The 27,476-nt window shown below is 38.3% G+C and overlaps 1 protein-coding gene across 4 annotated transcripts; it reads right to left on the bottom strand.

Moving 5' to 3' along the window:
- LOC131158358 (uncharacterized) lies at window positions 1-27,476 on the bottom strand. 4 transcript variants are annotated; one of them, XM_058113174.1, is made up of 6 exons: window positions 27,158-27,476; window positions 26,605-26,761; window positions 12,027-12,405; window positions 11,234-11,391; window positions 1,068-1,192; window positions 1-801 (listed from the first exon to the last, which is right to left on the bottom strand). In XM_058113174.1, the coding sequence occupies exons 1-5, from the start codon at window positions 27,183-27,185 to the stop codon at window positions 1,081-1,083; spliced, it is 834 nt and encodes a 277-aa protein (XP_057969157.1). In that variant the 5' UTR covers window positions 27,186-27,476; the 3' UTR covers window positions 1-801; window positions 1,068-1,080. The 4 variants fall into 4 exon arrangements, with proteins under 4 accessions (XP_057969157.1, XP_057969155.1, XP_057969156.1 ...); XM_058113172.1 differs by having other exon boundaries at window positions 11,234-11,430; window positions 27,158-27,414; XM_058113173.1 differs by lacking the exon at window positions 1-801 and having other exon boundaries at window positions 937-1,192.

Here is a 27,476-nt window from a genome sequence, read left to right as displayed (position 1 = left end):
TGAAAAAATAAAATTTGGACTTGAATTTAAATTTAAGTGAATTTTGACAAATTTTAATATAATTTTATATTACATCTTACTCAAATCTAACACAAATTCAAATCTTAAGGTTTTCCCAAACAAAGTATTTCAAATTGCCATGTATTACCTACTGAGCGAAGCTGATTTAAGGGGAGTAGTTGTTTCTGTGACTTGACGTGCCATCTTTAGTTGTCTATGAAATGCCATGCCCTTGGGCTCTTCATCATGTACCCCAAAAAAGTATGCTTCTTCAATAAAAAAAAAAAAAAAAGTACAAATGATTCTGAAGCTGGTGGCTGCATCTCTCAGCTATAAACAGGCGGAGAATTGTGTCCTGCAAAGTAAAACTGATTCTCCACTAGCACTGAATAATCAAGTACAAACCCATTTAACAAAAGATAATGAGCAAGCACAAACAACGTAGAGCATTAGACAAAAGGGCTTCGGGGACCAATGCCGTCCATGGCTGTTTCCGAAGTATGATCTCGGAAAATGATTGAATATGAACATGTCTAGGTGTTATAACATGTAAAATGATTCTGTTGGTGTCCACATATTATCAAATTTGACGGATATAGCATCATCCAGCAACCTCCAAATACACACCCTCCCCAACTCTCCTTTGCAGTATAACCAGTAGATCAATTATTATTTTTCCCCATGCAATTTTTTTCAACCTCAATAACCTGAACAGCATCTATTGTGTAACATTTCTTACAAATTACTTTAGGACCTAATCACTAACTCGTCATGGAGAGTTAAAAGTAAAAACTGCGTCGCCTGCAAACAAACTCTCAACAGGTCAGTGTTTCTTTCTATTAACAAGTTAAAATAAAATAAATTATGTCCAAGTAGGGTAGAATAGAATAGGCTTTAGAAAAAAGGTAAAATTAGACAAGAGAAAGGAGCCAGACATCTCAAATTAACCTCATATTATCAACATCATACGCTATCATTGTCATAAGACTCATAACAAAGCCTTCTCTTTTTTTGCCTTGATTAATGATGTCATGCCAAAACTTTACATTCCAGAAGTTCAATAATACCTTGACAAAAAATCTAACGCTTCCTCCACAGGCTGATAATGCCATCCGCAATTGACTTAAGATTTCCCCACAAAGTTGGTCGCCTTGCAAACTCTTCGTCCTCAGTCTGCTTTCCAGAAGTTTCTCTGAACATAAAATAATTGCATATTGCCTTAATTTCAAACTCAATAACTAAAAAATGCTAGAGGGCAGAGAATATGTCATAAAAGCACATGCAGTGATGCCACCAAATTAAAATTTAGATTATAAATATTGATTCTACTTTCAAATCTCTCTCATTACCAACTGTCATTTGATTTTGAATGGCAGTGTGCTGAAAAACCTCCTTTGTTGCACCAAAAATATCATTATTTTTTGAAAAGGTCCACACATCATGGCTTCCTAGACACCTAAACCTCTCAAAGGTCTACACATTATGGCTTTCTAGACATCTAAACCTCTCATACCAGCATATAAATTAATTATAGAGTTAAGGACCAAAAATGAGTCTCTGGTGGCATCAGACAAAGAGACTAATCGTTGTTGTGATTTAGCATCCAATGGTTAAGACAAACAATGAAAAACATTTCTATACCCTCCCCCATTTCCTCATCCTATTGCCAAAAACCACTGTCAATATTAGCAGATCTGCATTGATGACAGAACAGACCCAACTCCATCCTGCCATCATTCAACGCACTCCTTGAATCACCACTCACCAAACCATTCAAAGCCTGGTAAAAGAGCCAGCAACCTGATGAAGCCATCCCGTTTGGAATACAAACAGGATGGCAACCTTGTGAACATGAAACTTATCTAGACAAATAGATCTGTCATATTATTCCCTATCAATCACAGAAGGACAAAGAATCAAGGCATCGACAAAGAATCAAGGCATCTTCAAAGTTTTCACCCAGGAGTTCTCCTTTCAACATAAGCCCAGCCAAAATGATTTCATATGTTTCAAAAGCATATCAGCCTTCATCTACATTCACAAAAGAGGATTTCCTCCTGGTAAACCTAAGTAGGCTTAGCATCACCTACCAAATTGAAGTTGATCATTTTCTTTAAGCTTTAAAAGTTTGATGAAACTGATTGCATTGATTACCTAGGAGATTCACTTTCTTCTTTTGATCACCATCCTCATGCAGACCACATAGGTATTAAGGGTTGTTTGGTATCATTGTCAAAAATTATGGAAACAAAAACCAAAACTAAATATCGAAACCAGAAATCTATTTGGTTAGTATTCCTCAAACTAAAACAAATTAAAAACTTGATTGAACAAATGCTCATCTTTTGTCCTTGAATCACAAACAGTTAAAAAATATGGTTAAAACAACAAAAGCACAAAATGAAACAAATTAAAAATATTATAGAAAAAATAAAAATTATTATAGTTATTTTGCTTAATTATCTATACCTATATTTAAAACTAAGTCCGATAGACACCGACATGAAACATGTTGCCCTTTATTTCCTTCCTCCCCGCTCAAGTGTCCCTCTTTTTCCTTCTAATGGTTTTTCTTTTCTTTTTTTTCTCTCCTTATAAGAAAAGCCTGATGTAGTTAAAAGTGAGGCCGGTGCATCCCAAATTCCCACGGCTTGCCATGTGTCCCTTTTTTTCGTTGTAATGATTTCTCCCCTTGTTTATAAAAAGAAAGTCTGGTGCATTCTGAATTGCCATGTGTCCCTTCTTTTAAAAAATTGTTTCCCCCTTTTTTCCTTCTTTTGTTCTAGAAAAAAATGTCTGATTTAGATGTCATTTTTAGGTTCCCCACCAAAGCCCAGTGCATCTTACAGTACCATGTGTCCAAGTAAGTGCCCTTCGTTCACTAGTTTCTTTTTTTCCTTTTTTTTTGTACAAAAAGTTTGACTCATGCAAACTCTCACATTTCATTCATGCTTACAGAATATTACTATTTGTATTATGAACCAACTTACAAACCAAAATCATTTCACTTTATTAAATTCCTCTTTCATTCATCTACTTCCTTCTCATCGCGTAGTGTGAGCACTGGGCTAATAACTAGTTATATTTTAAAATTGACTTTACTAGAACAAACTAATTGTACTTGATAATTGAAAAATATTATAAAAAAAAAATTTAACTACTTTTATTATTTTTAAAATCTTTTTGAAATTTATAAATATTTTAATTTTAATTATATTTTAAATTCATATTATCATTTAATTTTAATTTTAATTAAAATTATGTATAAAATGAATGATTTAATCCAAAAAATCTAATTCTATATATTAAAGTATTCTAGTAGGCAAAACAATTGAAAACCATAAAATCTAGTTTTCAATTTTTTCAAAAATAGCTAAAAACTAGTAATAGAAACAAAAAATGGTTACATGAACAAACGATTTTTCATTATTTGTTCCATGACTATACATATAAGAAAGCATAAAAAAAAACATAAATAATGCCAAACAGACCCAAAAATTTTAATTCTTTATTCATTTATTTATTTATTTATTGTACTTTGTTAGGATTATATATCTACAACCTCGAGATAATTTTATATAAGAAATTTTTTTATCTTATTTTCTAAAAATAGTTTTCTTAACTTCCAAGAATTAGAGTATAAAATGCCCAACGTATTGTTTTATTAAGGCTGGAATGGAGACTTGAGTTGTTAGACATTGGTCATGCATCAGAACCAAAGCAGACTCGATATGGCCATTGATGATTTTTGACAAGGTTTGAGAAAATACTCAAATCACTATAGTTGTCCGTGTTTGAAAGGGTTTATTGCAGTTTTGAATTAAAATTGGATGGTTCATCATTTGAACTTAAATCACATTTGCACTGCCGCCACAGCACTACCATTTTCAACCACACTCATAATAAATAAATAAATAACCCCTTGAGATTGAACGATCAAGCCCTAAATGCAATCATCAGACTCAAAAGGACTAAATCACCAATCATTCCCCAAGCCAAATGCCATATGCCAATAAGCCCTATCGTGAAAGAAAGCCACAAATTGTAAAGATCCATCATCTATTCTCTCAAATTCTCACTCAAGCAACAAACCATAGTGAGTTCTCTCTTGAGCTTTGTTGGAATCTCATCATCATCATCAGAATGTCGCCTTTGAAGGAGCCTACACAACCTTTTGTTGAATTGAAGCTGCCTTTTGTCGCTAATTAAAGATGTTCTTCATTTTTGACCCACGTTATCACCAATGATTGAAATTGTCAAAGTTGACGTGAAGTTTGCCATGGTCTGGGTGAAAAATTAAAAGCCTCCCTCTTGGGCTGACATTAGGGAAGTAACAACACAGCGCTTCATTTGCTATCATTTCAGGGCAACTTAAAGAATAACCTTTGAATGAAGAATAACAAGCTCATAAAAGATCTGGTCCAACCAGTTCAATCAAATCAGCCTGAGCTGATCCAGTTGAACCTAACAAGGCTGAACTAGTCAGTCAAGCAGGACTGACTTGAACTGACCAGACAGCAATAAATAAATAAAGAAAAAACATGGTGCGGAAGGGAAAGTTTGGTTCTGTTGCTCTCGAAGTAACCCAGATGCATGAAAAGAAGGAACAGGCAGAAAAGGGAATCCATAAATTGAACTGCCATGTAGCTTCTCTCAACTCACAAGTTGTTACTTTTCAAAATCAAGTTCTCAAAATTTGATCAGAAGTTTGAACTCAGTCTATGATTTCTACTTTATTATCCGTTATTGATATGGATTAAAAACAAATCGTGAAGGTTTCTTCTAGCAGCCCAAATATTGTTCGTATCCACGCTACCTATTCTAGTACAATCTTCTAACAAAACAAAATAAAACAAAACAAAAGGCTTAATCAATCAATTACAAAAGAGCAGACCTCCAATATCTTTCAAGGTAGGGAAGTGACAGCTGACAACCCCCAGAAGAACCCAAATGAATCATGCCAAACAGAAGCAAGAAACACAATTCTGTTCCACAACAATTGAGGAGAAGAAATACAACCTCCTAGAGCAAGTTGGACAAGGAAGCACTGATGAGCGTAGTATGACCTCAGAGAAAAATTACTCCCTCTACCATCCCTCCAGCCTCCTACCCACCCTCTCAAGGACATGATCCCAAAATGTCACAGAGCTAGGGTTGCTTCCATGAGAGAGTCCAAGATAGAAGAGTGGCCAATCTAAAGAGATGCAACCTGCCAAAACCTTAGGCCTCTGTAAGTCCCTACCACCCATATTAATGGCTGCAACCCTGCTCTTGGAGAGGTTGATTTTTAATCCCAATGTGTTTTAAAAAATTTTCCGCAAGGTAACAACTTTTTGAAATTTCACAACATTGTCCACAAGAAACAATATAATTTCCCCGGAAAATTGGAGATGTCACACCTCCACCTCCTCCATCCAAACTGATAATACTCTAACCAAACCCCAACTTCCCCCAAGAGAGAGACAGAGAACATGAGCGTACAAAAGTATCCTATTCAAAAAATCCACAACCAGAGTGAACAAAAAAGGGGACAAAGGATCTGCTTGCCATAAACCCCTAGAAACCCTAAACCACTCTTTTGGTTGACCATTAACGGTATTTGACAAATTGATCAAGCTCAAGCAGCCTCTAATCCTCTTCCTCTGCACAACCTCAAAACCTTCCTAACCATAAGTTTATCAAAAGAAAACCCTGGCTCATCATATCATAGCATTTCACAAAATACGACTTAAAAATAAGCCCACCTCCTACCCCTCACATCCTCAACCCCTTCATTGGCCACCAACACCACATCAAGGATTTGTCTATCTTCACCAAGTCGTGGCCGCTGTTTCACCCAAAATCTCCCGTCGTCTTTCAGAAGAGACTATTGAAGGAATCTTACAAAGGCTAATTATCAAATTCATAGGCCTAAATTCCTTGACCCTTGCAGACCTCTCCTTTTCAAGTATAAATGCTCAAAAGTAGAGCTCACACTAGTGTCCACCACCCTAATGAAATTCCTAAAAGAACCTCCACATGTCCTTCTACATGAACTCATGAACTCCTAGCTGTCCTGAAATAAAGCCATTGCGAAACCATCCTGACCAAGAGCTTTTTCCCTACTACCACCACTTTTTTAATATCGTCAACTTTGAAGGGCTTTTCTAGCTACTGAGCAGAACTAGGCTCCATGGGACACCAATCAATGCCCTCCAACATCAATCTATTCAGGTGCCTTGAATCTAGCTCCAGCTCCTTGATGAGGCCTTTCCTCGTCCTCCCACAGTCACCTTATTAAAGAAACACAAATGACAATCCCCTTCCTTTATCCACTTCGCCCTCAATTTCTGGTGCCAATTCATGCCATCCTTTAATAACAACACCTCAGATCGTTGCACAGTTCTAGCTCTATGCTACTCATCTAACAAAGCACACTCCTCAAGTCTATTCAAAACCTGTTTATATCCTTGAACCTGACACTCCCCTCACCCATTCCTTATTCAAGGGGTGCATCAGCCACATGTTATCAAATCTTCAACTGGGCTGGGGCCCCAATGTACCATATTAGAATCTAAAAGCATGGAGCATGATCCAAAACAAGCCTCACTAGAATCTCTTGCATCATGTTTGGAAAAAAATCTTCCCACTCATTGGTGAGCAAGAATCTATTAGACAGGAAGAGGCATCTATATCCCCGGCCCCCCAATCCAAAATCCAAAACCCATCATACCATAGAGACCCTAGAGCCCTCTAGTCTGTCCCTAGAGTTGCAATCTACATTAAAATCCACCCCCCCCATCACCCACCATGGACTGTGGAGACCAAAAACACTATTTTAACTCATCAAAGAATGAATTATGCAATGAGGAGGAGGTTGGTAGACAGACGTGAAATACTACCCTCCAAAGCCCTTGATCTCAAGTCATTCCCTAATGGAAGCATCAATGGTATCACACAGCACAGTTTGGCCCCTAGATGCTCCTGAAGAAGGAATGACCTCTTGATTCCTGGAGACTCAAAGAATCCTAAATTAAAAAATAAAAAAATCAACTACTCCGAACTTAGTCCCCTGTAAAAACAATGTCAACATTAAACTGATAATTATTTCCCCTAAACCCTAGACATTCCAAAATAGGATCTTCATTTGGTGCTACTAGGGGCCTCCAAATACCTACTTCCTTTATCACAATTGACCAACAGAACTAACCTATCCAGCTACCTTCTCAATTTTTTAGCATTTTTCCTTTCCCCAAGATTCGCTCTCCCTTAATCTTTCTATCCATCACTAGAGGTAACCATACTCAATTCCAACTCATCTAGGAGATACTGTGCATCCTGGTGTTCCCTCTTATCATCTAAGAAGTCAACATATCTGAGAGACCCCTCACTAGTTAACTCCCTATGGCACAAAGGTGACTCAATGTTTATGTGAGGCTGCACCAAGTCTGGGATAATATTTATAAAAGACATTGTTTAGTGTCTACCCACTGGGGTTGCCTTGTCATTTCCGAGGTCCTTTGTTGATTGGGCTATGGAAATGTTAGAAGCGAGCATAACTACAAGCTTTTGACAGGGTATTTCTAAATTCAAGAAAAATTTGTAACAGTGCCTCATTAAATAGGACCTATTGCAGCCTTCGTCTGAAGCCGAAACCCCTACAAGATCCTCTGCTACTGTTCTGTTCACATGAGCTCTCCCAAGGACAGCCACCATGTCAGTCCTTTTCTTTTGCAGCTGTTCAATCAAACAGCCTTCGCACTTTGTGTCATAGGAAGAAATAGACTCCTCACTGCCATCAGACACCACAATGTGCTTACCTTTGATCTCATTCCTTGTTCGCCCACTGCCATCCTTGATTTCACCCTTCTGCATAATTCCAACAGACTTCTCAGTGTTTCCTCTGGTAGACATGAAACCCCCCGCTGTGTCAGCTTTGTCCTTCCCTCATCGTATTTTACCGCAAGTTTGATTCTCTTGAAAAGTATGTGTTTGTCCTACTTGAACATCACTTGAAGAACTTATAGCCAACCCCAGTTTAATTTGTTTTTATGAGCCCACATAAACAGGGCTCTAGATGAGAACTCCTTGTGTGAACCAGAGCCCCACTACAAAAGTGCCTTCCTGAAATAAAGTTGGGCCTCTTGATGCACCCCCTCCCCCCCGTCCCCCACCCTTTTGAATCCTCAAAGGTTTTAGGCAGTTCTGTGTTCTTACTCTGGGCTTTCCCTGCTTTGTGTCTAATACTCTCCTCTGTAATCCCTATATGAATTTGGAATTTTTACAGACATGGTAAGAAAACCCTCTACTCGAATCCCACACAGATTTTCTTATTCAACCTTCCCTTTCCAGAGCTGACGCTGTCCTGACCATCCTCACTGGAGTTCCTCCATTATTGAAAAGGAGAAGCATCAATTATTGAGAATACCAATCTGTGATTTGTACCTATGTTTGTGGAGCTGCAGTCAAGACAGCACAGCTTCTGTCCAGAGTGAATAAGATTTCTCATCTCAGCTGTCAACATATTAGCCTCCTAAAAATTTTCCCGGACCATTGGATATCTTTCCTCTGGTATGCAAATCAATTGAGTTGCCCCTTTAACTGGTATTTATTCCAAGGGCAAGAATTTTCCGAAAGCATTTGCTCTCAATTGGACCATGTTTTTACACAAGGGTTTGTGTTTTTGAGAACAGGAAAATGCACAATTCCTTCATCAGATGTCATCTTTCATCCTCCAAAAAAAAATAAAGCCTGCAGCCAACTCCATAATGCTGAAGTTCCATTACTGATTAAAATGAACAGTTCCTTACTAATTGTGACATGTTTTTCCATTCACTGCAAAGGTAGGAGCACAGAGAGAGAGAGAGAGAGAGAGAGAGAGATAGAATAGAGCAAAAAAGGTAAAAAGCTGGATTGGGTCTGTATGAAGGTAAAAAAGGTTGGGTAAGAGAGAAATCAAGTCAAAGGGTGGAATATTGGGCTTGTTCTAGAGTCTAGGGTAATAATCAGGGTTAAGAAATGAGAGGGTTAGTTCAGGATGTAGAGGAAGAGCTTGGTTTTTCATATGGAAAGGTCCGCAATGTTGAATTTCGTGTAGCACCCCTCTCCAGCGAATCCTCATCATAGCCTTGTCAGAAGTTCCAGGATTGTATGAAGTCATGAGTACTTAGTGTCATAAAACTCCCAATCTACATCCAGCTGATTGATTTAGTATCTTAGAAATTTCTTGGAGCCGCAATATCCAATTCAAATTCAGAATATGCATTCTTGGATTCAGAAGATGATACATAATACAACAAATTTTATAGAAATCAATTCAAAAATATATTTAACCATCATAATGTTACAGCAGAACAAAAGGCTGTTATGGTAGTTATTTGTCTCAAGGGTGTCACATGTACATGGTAGCATGGTCTTGCTCCTCAGCATCAACTTCTAAGGCAAGCTCCAATTACTGAGTAGAATCTCAAACAACAACTAATGCAATAAAAATTCATTCCAATGAATTATGGCCAAGAGTTGTACTTCAAGTTATGTGCATAGTCTCAAGCCTCAGGATGATAATGATCTTGGCACATACAAGCTAGAGTTTAACAAATTAATTGCTTGAATTTTTTTTTAAATGAAAATGAGCAACAAAGCATCATTCACTACACTGGGGAGGGTGGGGGGGGGTGGTGGTGAACTTCCATAACTCATTGAGCTACAATCCTAAGACTTTCATTCCATAGATCAAATTACTGCCTTTGCTAGGACTGCTGTGGAAGAGAGTAAATATTGGAAGGATAATTGTAAGAAAATGTTTGTTCCACAGCCGCCTTCTACCCTGTCAAGCCACCTGATTCCAAGCAAGTTGAATGCTTTCTGGGGAATAATACTATAATTGCAAACAAAAGGACATTATTATGACAACTGTCCTACAAAGACTCATGTTACCATTGTAAAGCTTTTGAAGATCCAGGAACTGGGCCTAAGCCTAGCAAGAGCTGCACTAATGATCAGATTGTGAATGGAGTTGAGTATAATGGGGATGAAGATAGAGAGTGTAATGTTAGCTAGCATCTATTTTGCTTTAACTTAAGGTTGAGTACCCCCCCCCCCCCCCCCCCCCCCCCAAAAAAACATACACACTAGGAGAGATTTATGCAGAAAACTATGTGGAGATGCAAAGTTCTTGCTATCATTTCGTGCATTGGTTAAAGAGGAACCACAAGCTCTTTAAGGTTATGTTTGGTTGGAAAATTGGCTATTCCTTGGAATAAGATGGAATACAATGAAAATTTTTGGAATATAGGAAATAGCTATTTCTAGTCTGTTAATATTATTTCATCCAACATGGAATAAGTCCTATATACATTCCTATGGTGAAATTTGGCCTGTCATGGATTCATAAAAAGCTTCATGATGTTCTTGCTTGTGGTAATAACATACTTCTTAATGTAAACTATCAAAATCTTACATGATAATTAATCTATTCCTAAGAATAGGCATTTTTGAACCAAACATAACCTTCCTAAGGGCATTGTTACACATGATAATTATGTTTGGAGACGAGTGGTTTTTCTTGCGTCACTGTGGTGTAGCAAGATTGGATTGCCCTGCTTCACTAGTTTAATAGGAGATATTTTCTCCTCATTCTTGTTTTTATTGACTTGTTGGAGGATGCCTTATCTCCTTGTTATCAAACTTTTAGGTTTCTTTTTTTATCTTTCCGGAAATCCTAAACTCCAACCTTGGACAAGCCCTTCAGGCCCCCCATGCAGCACTGACCACCCCCCAGCCATGCCCAGGTTAGTAAAGGAAAGTCAATGAAACGAGACACAATTACTTGAACCACTGAACTCAGGGCTCCTTCCCACACATGCCTTTCCCACACACCTTACAACCATGGCTCACCCCTAAGGATGTCTTTCTTTTAGTTTGTTGTATTTCTTCCCTTACCTCTTTCTAATAAGTTATTTGTTTATCAAAAAAGAAAAAATAATGAATTGTTCAAGGATCATTTTAATTTTTTCTCCCTCCTTATGCGGAATGGATTTATTTATTATTTTTATGATTCCTCACACTCAACTAAAAACAATAGGCAATAGCCCATAGAATAAAATATGAGTGAGTAATCTAGAAAGGTCTAGAAAACTTCTAATTATACCATGAAAAGTAGCAAAGATTTGAAAAAAAAAACCAATAGTTACGAACATAGTATAGTATATGTAATATCAATTGATTGCTTTCTGGTAAATAAAAGGAAAATAACCTTGCAAATTTATCTGACTCAGGGGACACTTGATATTTGTTTCCTTTCCGCTTTGTACAATCTAAATTCAACAAATCTTCAGAAGCAGCTTCTTCTTTTGCAACTTCCTCTGATTTTTCAATGTGGGGATGAGAAATATCCTTTGCTTCCACTTTAACCTGATGATTTTGCATTGAAACAAAATCAGATAGATCACCCTGTATGCAATAATAAAAAATAAATAAATAAATAAATATATATCATAAATGAGGTAAACTTTCATATATCCCGAAATAGTGAGTTAATATGAAGAGCCACTGAGGAAGAAGCGACCACTCTAAAGCAAAATATGCACGAACATGAAGAAATCTTGGAAACAACAATTAAAATGTCTATAATGAATGATATCATCCTAGTCAATCAATATATAGATCAACCATGTGAGTGAGTGGATGCATTTATTATTCTAAGAACTTCTATTGTACTAAATAATTTTCAACCTTAATGTTGTTAGGTAGAGGATCCCTAATAAAGGAAAAAAAAACTGAAACATGCATGTATTGCAGCTTTTACAGTGCTTTTATGTCACATCATACCTTGCTAGCCAAAAATAATTTTAATGTGCTTTATAAATCTCATAAAATATTTACAAACTAAGTGTGAAAAAATCTAAGGGTGATATGCTCCAAAACTTCCCAGATGTGGACTGCGTTGAAAATTTATTTTTTCATATTTGCTTGGGATTTAATTAAACTTCCCTTGATTAATATAAACAACAGAAAGATAAAATCTGACAAAAATTTCCAACACTTACTGCTGTTGAGAGGTTTAGGACCTTTTTGGGCAAGGTTTCATGAGTCCAAGTGGAAGTTCGAGATCCTGTCTTTCCTTCCAAACAGTCCCAATTTGCATCACCAACTTTTGCATAACTAATTGCTGCTGTCTCTGAATCATTTTGCATTTCAAGATCCGCTGCCATTTGGCTGTGTGAGATTCCTTCAACTTCACCCAAAGACTCATTTTCTTTACTCAAACTCTTTCCAATGAAATATTCATTTGACTTTTCCAAAGGAGATATTTTAGATTTGTACTCTAGCTCCTGAAGAATCTTCCTAATCACATAGTAACTGCCACCAACCTGCTTTTGAGCATAACTAACTGTCGGGAATTTTCCTCCATTCGTATCTCTGTACCTGAAAAGGCAATAAATTTTCATTTAAACTCTAAATGCACAATTATAATAAATATAAACCATGAATAATAAAATCGCATAAAGTAAGTCCGGTTACAATCAGGCATGCAGTTTGTCCCGCTTGATTTTCAATTTTAACAATGAGTCAATGGCGAGAGAGAGAGAGAGAGAGAGAACAACTATAAATTATGCTTAAGCCTTAAACTACATGTAAGCATTCCATCAACAAAAGAGAAGTGGAACAAGGGAAAAAGCAAGTGGATCTGCAAAATCTCATGTCAATATATCTCATGACAATGGGAATGAATCAAGGAGGAACATTTTTCAATCAAGCAACTTTCAACTGTTAAATCCCCTGATGCTATAGCATGAGCCTTAAAAATTCCAGTCCCCCAAGTAAGCTCCAAATCCTTAGTATCCCATGACAGTGGGAAAGGATAAATTTTGATCAAGCAAGGAGCATTCTTTCCTCCTCTTTTTTCTTTTTTTGACAGACAAGGAATATTTTTCAACTGCAAAAGTCCTTCACAACAATCAATATGTTACAGCATGACCATTCAAAAGTCCACTTCCATTAGTACAGACTGCTGCAAGCTCATATGACCGCTAACAAAATTTAAATTAATTCCATCAACATTTGAAAAAAAAATAATAATAATAATAATAAAGCAGTCTCTATTATCATTTTCTCACCTCTCCTTTCTTATTTCTTCTTCCATCTCTCAATTCTCTCTCAGTCTCTCTCCCTTAATTCTCCCTCATCTTTCTCTCTGTTTCTGAATTCCATAATTCCTGTTCAGTTTTCCTCACTGTATCTCTCTCTTATTTCTAAGTCACTGTTCTACATCAAAATCAGTGCAACTCACTTCCAATTTTTCCAACCTTGCTTCGAACAAGATACTTCCAATTACTAAGTTCAGAAATTGCAGGAAAATCCCAGAAACCTGAAGCATTGCTCATCCATAACTTCCCAGCCAACTTACAGTCATGCCCCTCAAATTCAAACTCTAATTTCCAGCCAAAATTTTACAACACCACCCACAACATTGAAAACAGCACCCCTGAAACCCTCTCTCCTGAAATTTCACGACCATCTGATCACCTTTGAAGTCCCACATGCCAGCCAAAAGTTTCCAGCTGTCGACCCCTCTTAAATCCATAATTTCCTGGGATTATTTCTGCACACAACCACCACCATTGCAATCCCCACCCCCTGATTATCTTTGCCTGAAATTTCATCACCAGAGGCTCAGGCGTCGATGACACGCATGAGGAAACCTGCCAGTATGTCCTGTACTTTCCAGTTTCAGAAGAAATTGCTCCTCCAACCATGATATTTTGGGTTTCTTCCATGATATTTTGATCTGCAGCATTATATTTTAATTGTGGATGTGATATTTTGCAAGAAAATATGACAATTTTGATGTAAAGGCAATAAATTTGACTGCCAACATCAAAAAAATAAATTAAAAAAAAATAAAATCAAATTGCTGCCTTTTGTAAGTTGTTTATGAGGGTTTATTTTACTTGAAGATTGTTCTTGAGAAATTGAGAGAGAAGTTCGAGGTTTGCATGAATGGTTTGAGGATTGTTAGCAAATTGTTTAAGAATCCTTGGTGACATAACTTCAACATTGTGACCAATGTTGAATTGACTGCAAAGGTGGAATTATTGTCCAGTATGGTACAAAACATGGAGAATGCCTTGGATACTATTACCAATGCTTTTAATAGGCTAACAATCGAAGTTGCAGCTTTCAGTAAAACACCCATGAATTTTCCTACCAAACAAAAAGGTGGTATAGCTACTGTCCCTCATAATTTTGAGTTGTTTGATATCCGAAATGATCATTTGAGTGAGGGAATTAAACTAGAAGTCTTAGATTTTAATGATGATGGCTCTCCTAATGAATTTGATGATTGAGTGTGTTCTTCGGAGTACTATTTCCGATTGTATGACATGAATAAGGCTAGAAAGTTGATTTGGTTAAATCAAAATTGAAGGGAACTGCTTGAATTTGGTGGATTAAACAATAGCAGATCTTTAGAAGAAGGAGATGGTCAGAATACAACATGGGATGAGATGAAGCAAGTGACACATGAGCAACTTGTGCCTCTCAATTTTCAGCAGCGTGTTCATGTCCAATTCTTTGATTTGAAGCAAGTGAAAAGATAGTGACAGAGTGCACTAGTAGGTACTATCATTTGGCTACTCATGCCGACAAAGAATGAAAAGAGGATGTGACAATGGCTTTGTACAAGAAATGGTTAAAACCAGCTTTGCCTCCAAACTTGCTGCATGTTGTCTCATTACAATTGGGGTGTGGCACAGGTTGCAACTCACATCAAGGAGATCACGAGCCAAGCTTGTTTAGGGCATCATGCTTGCCTATGATCAATTCTCTCATTTGCATGGGATGAGCTACCATCATGTAAATACTAGTGTAGGTTTATTGCTTTAAGGGTATTTTTGTTCTAGTGTAAAAATGGGAGAATTGACTCCTTGGACGATTTGATGTTTCCTAGTGCCAGAGCTAGAATAGCATAAATAGCTATTTAGAGGAGGGTGAGTGTTCATTAATCTTGTAAAACTCACTAGTCATTGTAATCTTGTTTAGCCTACTTGCCTAACTCGCGACACACATGTTGTTAACAGGGTGTTGCTTAATGAATTACATTGCTTTGATGTTGACTGCTTGCTTGTTGTTACTTTCATGAATTGCTTACTACTTCTGCTTACATTTCATTCAAATACTATGAATGTATTCTATTGGTAAACTATGGCAAACTTTGGCCGACTAGTTAAACAAGGGTGTTTTAACTAGTGCAGCATAGTCCTTCACAAAGTGTGAAATATTCAGCCCATGACAGTTGGTATCAGAGCTTGGTTAAGTGCTACATGAATTCAGTTGTCTTTGTTGTGGGACTGCATTAAGCATTAGTATGAAACCATGCCAAACAATATCAAAAGAACTGGAGCACTGGAGGCATAGGCTGAGATAGCCAACAATGTGGTTGTAGAGATGGCCGATTTTCTGAACGTGTTGATGATTTGGAGGGGTCACAAAGGCATCAACGAAGTTCCATGGTGAAATGTCAGAGAACCTCCACCACATAGTAGTGACCTTGCAAGCTCAAATGGTGGATCTAACTGCGAAAGGGAACCTGATGGTTCGTGCTACAGGAAACTCCAATACTTCAGAGTTTAGTAGGACCAAGGCGCCAGAACCCATTATGTTTGGGGGTGTCTGTGATGCCAAGGAATTAGAGAATTTCTTGTTTGATAATCGCATAATGAGGACAGACTCAGACCAAGTGAAAGTAAATAGCGCAACCATGTACTTGGTTGGTGGCGTTAAACTATGGTGCGTACCAAGTAAAATGAGATTGAGAATGGACGTTGTGTCATTGATTGTTGGACAGACTTGAAGAGAGAGTTCAAGGCCCAATTCTTTCCTAAGAATTTTGAGTATAATGCTCGACACAAACTGAGAGACCTTAAGCATAATAAGTCAATTAGGGAGTACATGAAACAAATTTTTGCTTTGATGTTAAATACTCAGGACATGTCAGAGAAAGACAAGCTATTCTATTTTCTAGACAAGTTGAAACTGTGAGCAAGGGCAGAACTTCATTGACAAAGAATTCAAGACTTGTCTACCGCATAATGCATGACTAACTACGCTAGAAAGAGTTTCCCAATGTCCAAAGAGAGTGGCGTGAGTGGAATTGACAAAAAGTCTTTCAAGGCAAACCTAAAAGTAGGGAAGTCGACAGCAAGGCATCAACTTCAAAAGAAGTTTCGTCCTCTCGATCATTCAACACACCTAATGGTTAGGATAAGATGACATGCTTCTTATGTAGAGGCCCTAACAGAGTTGCTAAGTTCCCACACAAGTCATCACTCAATGCCTTACAAGCTTCCATTGCGAAGGGGGCACTGCAAGATGAGGAGGATAAGGAGGAAACCCCTAGGATGGGTGCAATGTGGTTAGTGAACGTATTGGAGAGGCAGGCATAATAACCAAAAGTTAAGCAGGAAAAAGAGTTAATGTTTGTTGACCTGCGGATCAATGGGAAAAGCACATGTGCTATGGTGGATACTAGGGCTACCATAACTTTGTTTCATAGGCAAAGGTGCAAAGAATCAACTTATCCTTAGAGAAGGATTTAGGATGCACGAAAGCGGTTAAATCCGCAGCTTAGTCAACTTTGAGGGTAGCCAGGAAAGTCACTGTGAAGCTTGGACCATGGGTAGGACATGTGAATTCCACAATTTTGCCATTGGATGACTTCTAAGTCATTCTTCTAATTGAATTCTTAAGGGAGACTAAGGCGGTACCGATATCATTTGTTGGTTTCTTTTATCTGATGGGAGAACACTTTTGCATTGTGCAAGTCGTTGCGAAGAAAGGGGACAATGAGAAGTTCCTTTCACCCATGCAGCTCAAAAAAGAATTGAGGGGTGAACAAGCATATCTAGCCATGTTGATGGTAGACGAAGTAGGCTAAGAATAGGTGCCTACGAACATCCAAGCTGTGTTGGATGAGTACAAAGTTGTGATGCTACAGAAGCTACCTCACAACTTGCCTTCACAATGGGGTGTGGAACATGGAAATGAGTTGTTCCCAGGAATGAAGTTGCCTGCTAAAGGGTCATGCAGGATGGTGCCTCCAAAGCTAGCAGACATAAGGAAACAACTTGATGAATTGTGGAAGTGGGATATATATGTCCTTCCAAAGAACTATTCGCAGCACCATTGTTGTTTCAAAGGAAACATGATAGAAGCATATAGATGTGTGGACTACTGTGCGCTCAACACGGTGACAATGCGCAATAGGTACCCTATTCCACTAATTGCTGATTTATTCAATCAATTGAGTTACGCAAAGTACTTCACCAGACTTGACTTGAGGTTAGGCTACTATTAAGTGAAGATAGTACATGGGATGTACCAAATACGACCTGTGTGACACGATATGGAGCATATGAGTTCTTGGTGATGTCATTCAGACTGATGGACGCACCTACGACATTCTGCACCTCGATGAACCAGACATTTCATGAGTACCTCAGGGAGTTTGTTGTGGTATACGGTATACCTAGATGACATTGTTGTCTACAGTTCTACTCTAGATGAACATAAAGAGCATCTACGGAAGGTGTTCGACAAGCTGAAGGTGAACAACCTATATGTAAAGAAAGGGAAGTGTTCTTTCACTTAGTGAAGCATAAAATTCCTTGGTAATGTGATTGAGCAAGGTCATATTAGGATGGATATGGAGAAGAAGAAATTCAAGACTAGAAGATCCCAATGATAGTGAAGGCACTACGTTCCTTTTTTGAATTTTCCAATTACTACAAAAAGTTCATAGAGGGGTATTCGAGGCATATTGCTCCTTCAACAAAATTGTCGAAGAAAGATCAGGAGTGGAACTGAACAAAGAAGTGTCAGGGAACCTTTGACAACTTGAAGGATGTCATGATGCGATACCCAGTACTTGCTCTTCCAGACATCATGAAACCCTTCGAAGCACATACAGATGCATCGGACTACGCTCTAGGAGGATTTTGTTATAGGAGGGGCATCTTGTTGCGTACGAGAGTTGTATGCTTAGTGAAGTGATGAGTCCCTAAAATACATGATTTTAGGCCCTCATTTACCTTTTTTTATCCTCATTTTATTATGTATTTACCCAAAGTTATCATTGTTCAGAGCTATGCAAGGTTTGTTTGTCTTTTAAAGAAAAACAGGTTAAAATCATGGAGTTAGGCATTACAAGAAGTCAAGGAGGATTTGGAGGATTCAAAGCTTGAATTCAGACGTTCAGCCAAGCTCCAAAAGCTTCAAATCATAAATAGACAAGAAGATGATCCTCGACCATGTGGCGCGACCAGTGTCATATAAGGGCGATTTAGTCTTCCACTACGGACTCCAAGGGTTCAGACTGAGATCAGAATGCTGCAAGGTTCGACCAAGTGCTCGACCAACTGACCCGCCGGGGCGACCATGTCAAGATACTGAGACAGAACTGAAATTTAGAAATACCGAGTCTCAACGAAGTGTTCGACCAAGAGACCTTCTGGGGCGACTATGTCGAGATACTGAGATTTCCTGAGGATCAAGATACTGCAAGTCTCGACCATCAGCTTGACCATCAAAACCCTGAGGCGCGACGAAATCGAAGACATTGAAGATTCAAATCCCTGACTTCCCGCGATATCCGACTAGGGCGCGCACAAGAATAACAAAAGGGCGACTTGGCCGACAGTGACGATCTTCTGCGCGAGATTTGCTGTAAACTTTCCTAACTTATCAAACAACCCTTGTAAACCCTAGAGCCTATAAGTATTCGCTACGAACACAAGCTCTGGGTTCCTCTTTGGCTTCTCTTAGGTTAATGACAAACCTAGGAAGTCATTGAGAGCCAAGTTAGAATAGGAGTAGAGTACTTTTCGTTTGTGTATGGAGTGTCCGATGGCCTATGACACCAGCGGCATTCATACAACAATCGTGTATATTAGGATCTCCTCTTGTACTTCTAGCGTTAGTGATAGGCGTTTTGAATGATAAAGGGATGATCTTTTTACTCATGCTTTCATTTACTGCTTTCAATTTACTGTTTTCCATTTACTTGCTGTGTGTTTGATGAAAGATTGTAGATAAGAATAAGCACTGCTACGTATCAGTCAGAGAGAAATATTCGGCTACGGAACCGCAGAGGTGTTCGTTATCATTGAGACAAGGTATACTCCTGTTCCCGACCGTACTCCGGACGGTTGGTGCACCCTTGCTACCTTGTGCCCTCAATCGCCCCTCTCCCGCTTTGGCTCGCTCGGGTTACTACTTCTATGGAAGTCTGGATGAGCGTAGTTAAAAGCATGGCGTCCAACGTCTGATTCGGATCACAGTATCGCTTTGTAGGAGTAGGATAACTTAGAAATTTACTTGCTTCCCAGTAGTATAGATTTACTTGCTTTCAGTTACATGCTTTCCAGTAATTGTTAGACAATCACCATTGCAAAATACCATCGTTTTCTTCTTTTTCATAACAAGGCCTTAGTAAACTAAATTGGAAGTGGTTTAATAACTGCGCTTCAAGTCTCCGTGGATCGATACCCAACTTACCCAATTTCTACTGAACTTGGGATAATTAGGTTTTATAAATATTATTTTTGGTAGTCAAGGACCCAAGCCTTGGCATGCCTACCATGAAGCTTAACAAAGGTACACAACTCAAGAGAAGGAGATGCTAGTGATGATACATTATCTCTGCACATGGCAGTGTTACCTACTTAGGTCAAAACTCATGGTGAAAAAAAAAAACGCAGTTGTCAATCACTTCTTTACACAACCAAAGTTATCACCCAAGCAAGGTCACTGGAAGGAATTCCTGGCAAAGTATGATTTCTTGTTTTAGCACAAGGCGAAGCGGAAGAACCAAGTTGCAGATGCACTGAGCAGGAAGGCAGAGCTAGCAACCTTACCATGGTAACACACTTAACAATAAGTACGCTCACCAGAACGATGCAGGAGTGCATCAAGGAGATCCTTGCCGAAGATCCAATAGCCCAAAACCTCATAAAGTTGACGAAAGGGGCAAAGCATGTCATTTCTAGGTGGAAGACGGATTGCTAATGAGACATGGTAATCAACTTTTTGTGCCCCGAGCTGGAGATCTGAGAAAGACACTGCTAAGAGTGTCATGAGTCTCATGACACCATGTGGCAAGGACATCTAGGATGACATCGCACTTTGGCATTGCTCAAGCAGAGGTATTATTGGTCGAACATGCATGATGATATAGTCAATTATACCCGAGCTTGTCTCACCTACCAACAAGAGAAGGTGGAGCAGAAGAAAATTACAGGGTTGATGAAGCCCCTACTAGTACCAACCTGACCGTGGGAGTGTCTGACTGGATTTTATCACCAACCTATCTAGAGTGGGAGATGCAAGGTCTATATTTGTGATCAAAGATAGGTTTTCGAAGTACAGTACCTTCATACCCGCACCAAAATATTGTTCGGCAAAGGAGACGGCACAATTTTTTTCAAACATATTGTGAAGTATTGGGGTGTTCCCCAAAAAATAATTAGTGACCGACACTCGAGATTCACTGGCAACTTCTGGAAGAACTTTTCAGAATTCTTAGTTCACAACTTGACATTCCGTCAAGCTACCCACAGACAAATGGACAAATAAAGAGATTCAATAAGCTACTAGAAGAGTACTCATACCATTTCGTCAATGCCAACAAGAAGAATTAGGTGGAACTACTTGCTGTGGCTCAGTTTTGTTTCAATGCCCAGAAGAGCTCAACAACCAACAAGAGTCCTTTTGAGCATGTTATTGGCCAACAATTGTTGTTACCTCACACAGTTGACAAGTTAAACAAAGGAAAGAGTCCCAAAACATACATCTTCACCAAAGAATGGAGACTGAATTTAAAGATTGTCCAAGCCTACCTAAAGAACGCTAAAAAGCAGATGAAGAAGTGGGTAAATCAAGGGAGAAGACCGTTGCACTTCAACGTCAATGACTTGGTGCTTGTTAAGCTTAATCCTAACCAAATCAAGTCACTACGAGGTCGAGATGGGAGACTACTTTGCAGTCCCCATTTTGGCTAAAGTCGAGAAGGTCTCTTACAAGGTTGACCCTCCAGCTTGGATGAAGGTGCATCCTGTGTTTTATGTTAGTTGCCTCAAGCCATTCAATAACAACACTAAAGATCTAAGCAGAAGTCATCCAACCAAAGCACCAATGAAGACAATGCAACTTGACAGAAGAGGAGTTGAAGTTATCTTTGCAGACAGAAAGTTGACATCATCAATGAAGAAGTGACACAAATTCTTAGTGAAGTGGAAAGGCCTTGGAGACAAAGAAATTAGTTGGATTTTAGCAGACGACATGCAATCATTCATGAACAAAGTTGAAGAGTACCTAGCATCAAGGTCTACAAAGATGTAGACCGCATAACCAAGGGAGCATCATGAGCCAAGCTTGTTCAAGGCATTATGCTTGCCTGTGGCCGCTTGTCTCATGTGCGTGGGATAAGCAACCATCATGTAAATACTAGCATACTTTATTGCTTTAAGGGTATTTCTATCCTAGTGTAAAAATGAGAGTATGACTCCTCGAACAATTTGATATATCCTAGTGCCAACGCTAGAGTAGCTTAGAAAGCTTTTTGGGGAGGGTGAGTGTTCATCAATCTTGTAAAACTCACTAGTCATTGTAAACCTATTTAGCTTACTTGCTTCCCTTGCTAGACACATGTTGTTAATGAAGGTTTTCCTCAATGAATTATATTGCTTCAATGTTTACGACTTTCTTGCATTACTTTAATGAATTGCTTACTACTTCTGCTTACATTTCATTCAACTGTTGCAAATATATTCTATCAATAAACTTTGGCTAATTAGTTAAGTAAGAGTGTTTTAGCTAGTGCCACACAGCTCTTCACAAGGTGCGAAATACTCAGCCCCTGACAATATGCAGCATAATCATCCTAGCTACATCAGCCCTTTGATTTAAGAAGAGTATTAGTAAAGTTGTAAGGGAAAAGATAGTTAAGCAATTGGGTAAAGGAGATTATATTAATACCTCTCAAAAGACTCCTAAGCATTCCAAAACGACTTCTAAAGGGCAATCATCAATCAAATGCTTCAAATGTCAAGGTTTTGGGCATTAAGCTGCATAATGTCCTAACCAAGTCATTGTTGTTACAGAAAAAAGAAGAAGATGATGATGATGATGGTGTTCAACTAATTGAAGCTAAAACAAACATCTGAAGCAACTTAGATGATGATGGCAATGTGAAAATTTGTTTAGTGCTTCGACATATGTTCTCTTCCCACAAGGCTTTGGAAAAAGAAGATTGGAGGCGAACCCGCATCTTTCAAACTCACGTTATTTGTCAAAAGCAGCTTTTTACTTTGGTAATTGATCCTAGTAATTGTGCAAATGTAGTTTCTCAGCAAGTTGTGAAGAAGTTAAATGTGGAAGTTGAACCTCATCCCTATCCACACAAAATTACTTGGTTAAATAGTAATAACTTGAAGGTGCATTATCATTGCTTGCTTACCTTCAAGATTGGTTCAATTGTGGAGACAACACAATGTGATATCCTTTCTCTCAAAATTTGTCATATCCTTTTGGGTCATCCACGGTTATTTGATAGGAAGTTTACGCATGATGGATATGAGAATTTTTATTCCCTCTCCATTCAAAAGAAGAAGTATAAGTTGATGCCATCTTGAGATCTTCCACTCAACTAGTTGAAGCATACCATTGGTTCCTTCCCTATGAAGCGAGATGATTCCATTCATGGTGATGGACTCCTTCGTACTTTTTCCCAACTTGATCAAGTCTAGTTCTTTTCGAAAGGAGGGAATTCATATAGGATGAGAGGCGGGTATTTGGACGGATCATTTCGACCCAATTTGAAAGCTTACGCCAAAGAATAGGGTCAATGAATTATTGGGTACTAAACCCAAATGTGCTTAGTGAATTAGTTGTTTATTATGTGTGTTTAGCTTTCTCATAAAGGATTGTGTATTTTGGGGGCTTATTTGTAATGTTTGTGTATTTTAAGGGTTTGTTTCTAATTTTATGCATCTTTTGGGGTATATGTGTAATTCATGTATTTTAGACTTTCTTATAAATAGTGTGTGAAAGCTAAGCAAAAGTTAGCTTGTTGATGAATTTGAATTGAAAGTGGGCGTGCAATTCCTGCTTGTATTTCCTCTCTCCTCTCTTCCCCTTCCTTCTTCTCTTCAGATTCTTCTAATCTCTCCCTTGGCTGCAGATCCTTGATGCTGTCTTACATCACATGAAAACCACAAGTTCTCTCTTATTGAACCCCATTTACAACACTTCCCTCTCAAACCAAGATACAAGCCATATGCTTATCAATGAGAACACCCTTCTCCTAATCTTTTCAGCCTCCCTAAAAGTGGATTTGGACGCATACCACCAAAAGCTCACCCAAATCCAATAGTATATTAAATTGAAGACACTGGCACTCTAGGCTTGGCTCCACCTGATCAAAACCCTCATTGTTTATTACCATGACAACCTATTCCTTAGGCCAAGACACCATTGTTCCTCTATAGTTAGCACAACAAGTAGCTCTAGTTTGAGACTTTCATTTGACTAACCCCCTTTCACCTCCTTGTACCAACTATTGATGAGTTCCCATTCTTCATTATAGACTATCGCAATTCCTTTTATCCCACAAACAATTGTTGTGCCTTGACAAAGGACCTCCATTGAAACCCCTTCAGACCTCTAGGAGTAAAGATAGAGTACCCTTCCCCTTCAAAGTCAACCATAGTTCTAGAAACTTCCCACTTCAGCATATTATCAAAACCTCCCAAACCTTTTCCTAAGAGCGAAATGCCTCAACAAACAAAAGTTGGCAAAATACAATTTCAAATTCACTACATGGTCATCAATGAAACCCTAATCCATCTATTCCACAAATGGTTCTTCTCTAAGGATAATCCCTTCCGTCATTCCAACTATGAATGACCTTCATAAGAATCAATAAAGGGCATGATGAAAGGCAAAGAAGATGAGGAAGGCAAATGTGAAAGAGAGACTAGAGTGAGACATCAATAGAAAATTTGAGTTTTCTCTAAAAACAACTAGATAACCAAAGTTGAATATCACATATTGTCAATAATTTATTTGATGTCTTACGAAGTATCTAGAAATCAGATTTAAATAAGAGTTTTAGTGGTCTACTAGGGCTTAAAAATAAATTTAGGATAGGTTTTTTTATCAGTAAATAGAAAATTTATTAGCTGGGCATCAAGGGTCTTCCACCTCATGGTATAAAATGTCAACTAGTCTATAGAGTGTCATAAACATCAAGAATAACATCATGATTATTAATGATTTGCCACTAAGCCAGCTGAAAACAACAGCAATCCATTGCTCATTGCAAATTTGAAGTGGAGTAACTGCAGCTTTGAAGGCTCACTTATTTCTTTCTTTCCAAGCACACAAAAAGATGGCAAAAGGGATGAGATTCAAAGCCTTTCACTTCTCCTTGGTCGCTCTTATGCCTTTCCAGTCCCAAATCTCCGCTCCCGCAAAGTATGCAATAAACCACTAATATCCAATCAAGGATAGAGCCATATTCCACTAATTCCTTGTCCAAGGGCAGTGGAGAAGAATGTGGTTGACCTACTCTGCATCTCCTATACAAAGAAAACATCAATTTGTAACTGTAATCCCCCTTTTCTGTAGATTGTCTAGGGTTAAAATAATTCTATGTGTGGACTCCCAAGCCAAAAAAGCAACCATTGGAGGGGTTGTCATCCTCAGAATATGAATCCAAAGGGAATTGTTGCAATTTGTTCCCACCAGGAAGTAATTGTGGAAAGATCTAACAGCGAAAACATTGTTCTATCCAAAGCCCATTTTGGCTCATTGAGGATGTTTTGGTAGCAGAAATTATAGAGATTGCTCTAAAATTCTGAGATTGTCTAAAGCTCCCAATCTACCACATTCCTAGAAAAATAAATATTCTAGAAAATTCCTGGATCAGTGATTTGGAGATGCTGATTATGACGGAATTTTTGCACAAGCCACGATGTAGATGGAAGGAAAGGTAGCTTTAAAATTGATGTTGTCATGCCACGCATCATGCCAGAAGTAAATGTTGGCCCTTATCTCACATATTGGAAAGAATCATCCATCCGTCCTTGATGAATTCCAAACTCCCACTCCATTGGGTCCCCTACTATTGTGAGTAATCCAACTATTATGCTCAAGCCCATATTTAGAAGCTATAATTTCCCAACAAAAATGGTTCTTCTCCTTCATGAACCTCCATAAACACTTCCCAAGGAGGGCTTTGTTAAAAATGAGGAGGGATTTCAGCCCCAAGACACCCAAACATATAGGTTTGTTTGACCATTCCCCATCTAACAAGGTGATATTTAAACTTTGGATTATAGGGCAGTTGATAAAAAATAAAAAATAAAAATAAATAAATAAATAAATAACTGATTAAGGGTAGGGTTTTTCTTAAGGCATTTGGAGTATCTTGGAGTGTTTTGGGAGTCTTTGGCGTGTCCTACCTCTTTGGAAGGTTTTCTCCTTTGATGATATAACGGTTTTGGAAATTGTAGAGAAGCAAAAACATTGAAGATATGTGCTACTTGCACTGTTGTGGAGTATTAGGCTGGAGTACAGTTTTAGAATTTTTAATGGGAGAGTGATCAATCCAAATTTGTGGAATAGGGCCCTCTTCTTGGTTCCCTTACAGTGTTCTGCTTTTGGTTTGTTTTTGGCAGTGCAGCACTGCAGCTCATAGATGTTCAGCGAAATTAGAGGCAGCCTCATTTGTTTTAGGTTGTTTTTATTTTAAATTTTTGTGTTGCTTCAGAATGACATCTTGTTCCATATTGTGTTTAACTTTTCTTCTTTTCTAATACAATTTCCTCTTCAATCCGAAAAAAAAAAAAGGTTAACACAACAAAGAGCTTTGAGTAGGGTTTCAATAGGTAAAATTCGGCATAGAAACCTGGAAAATTTTCAAAATCTCCTCTTGTGAAGCTGACCTTGTCAAAGCTCGAACTTCTAAAAAAAAAAAAGTTATCCAGAAGAAATAAAGACTAAAAATTATACTAAAATAAAGTAAAAAAAGACATCCCAAAAAATTTAAAAGCAAGATTTTTGAATATTATTTTACAAAACTACAATTAGACTCTAGACATTTTTAGCCCAGTAAGACATTGGCAATAAATCATCAAATAATTCCTCAGCTTCAAGTCTCTTAGTGATCTTTCCAAAAGTTTAGCAGCTGAAGGTGCACCATAAAATTAAGATACATGGACATCCTGTTTGAATTTCTACAGTCTCTCACTACTCTAGGAAACCATTGTCATGTCTTCAAAATCCATGCTCATCACTCTTGAAGTCACAAAAGGAGGTCCCTTTTCTCCTTCTTCTTCTAGAAAAGCTACTAACAACACAACACACTTAATTCAAAGTACTTTTTATCAGCTAAAATCTTGCTCTTGAAAAAATGCAAAAGCATTTTTTTTTATGTCGGAGGAGGGGGATTGCATCAAAAAATCATTTAGCAAGCCTTTACACCATGAGAAAAAAAAAAATGAATTAAATAGAAGGCTAAGATTACAAGTCACATACCAACTTCAACCAGAAGACAGAAAACCACACCTGTCTACAAAGGACTCCAACGTTGCTCTCCTTTCATCTTTTGAAACCCTTTTTTGACCTCTTGCGGCATTTGGTATGTCAGACTGAACAGAGGCAACATTCGACCTTCCACGCCGCCAAGTGTTCGACCGTACGCCATTGACTATCCCATTGTATACTGTCAGATATCAAGAATGTGTGTGACAATGGATGCAGTTTAACAAAATTTTGGGATAAAAGGAACCAAATAAAAGAACGGCACGCAGTTCTCCACATACTATAGATAACAAACAAAAATCGCAACTGAAAAAGGTCAAGAAAAGCTGAAATTCTACTAACCGTATGAACAATTTATGCGATTTTTTTCCATATAAAATGAAATAATAAACAACCGTGATGATATTCGTGCATGTAAATGAGTTAAGACTACGGTCAACAATTTATGTGATTTTTCTGTCGGAAGCTCAAACACTTCATAAGCTGCTGAACGGCCGCTTGGTAAAGAACGCATACATCTATATCTATCTCTCTACTATTAATTCAAGAAAGAGGATGCAGTTTAATTTCGTCGTGCCTTTTTTGCTTTGGAGTCGAGTGTTCATGGATGGAGGCGCGCGAGATGTGGGAACAATGAAGCTTTCCGTCTGGAAGGCAGTCCAGCAACAGCTACACCTTGCGATCAAAGAGGAATGGATGCGGCGGGGGCAGTTCGGCGAGATGCAGAGCTAGGCTTTCCTGCAACGGGCTGCGAGTGAACCATCGACGGAGATTGTAATGTTTGGGCCAGAGAAAAATTGACCTTCTAATTCATTTAGGCTAGCGCCGTTTACTTCGCTGAATTCGGACCGCAATACAGTCGAATTTGACGCTTCATTTCCACGTGCTGCATAACC

This window comes from Malania oleifera, chromosome 6, assembly GCF_029873635.1.
Source record: "Malania oleifera isolate guangnan ecotype guangnan chromosome 6, ASM2987363v1, whole genome shotgun sequence".
Classification (NCBI taxonomy): Eukaryota; Viridiplantae; Streptophyta; class Magnoliopsida; order Santalales; family Ximeniaceae; genus Malania; species Malania oleifera.
This window is presented reverse-complemented; position numbering and strand designations above follow the sequence as displayed.

Bases quoted from the DNA above. Each gene is read 5' to 3' on its own strand.
- LOC131158358 (XM_058113171.1), bottom strand. From the start codon at position 27,185: ATGAACACTCGACTCCAAAGCAAAAAAG. The intron at 12,406-26,604 runs GTGTGGTTTTCT...TTGCCTTTTCAG, and splicing joins TTGGAGTCCTTTGTAGACAG to GTACAGAGATACGAATGGAG. The intron at 11,431-12,026 runs GTAAGTGTTGGA...TATTGCATACAG, and splicing joins TCCTAAACCTCTCAACAGCA to GGTGATCTATCTGATTTTGT.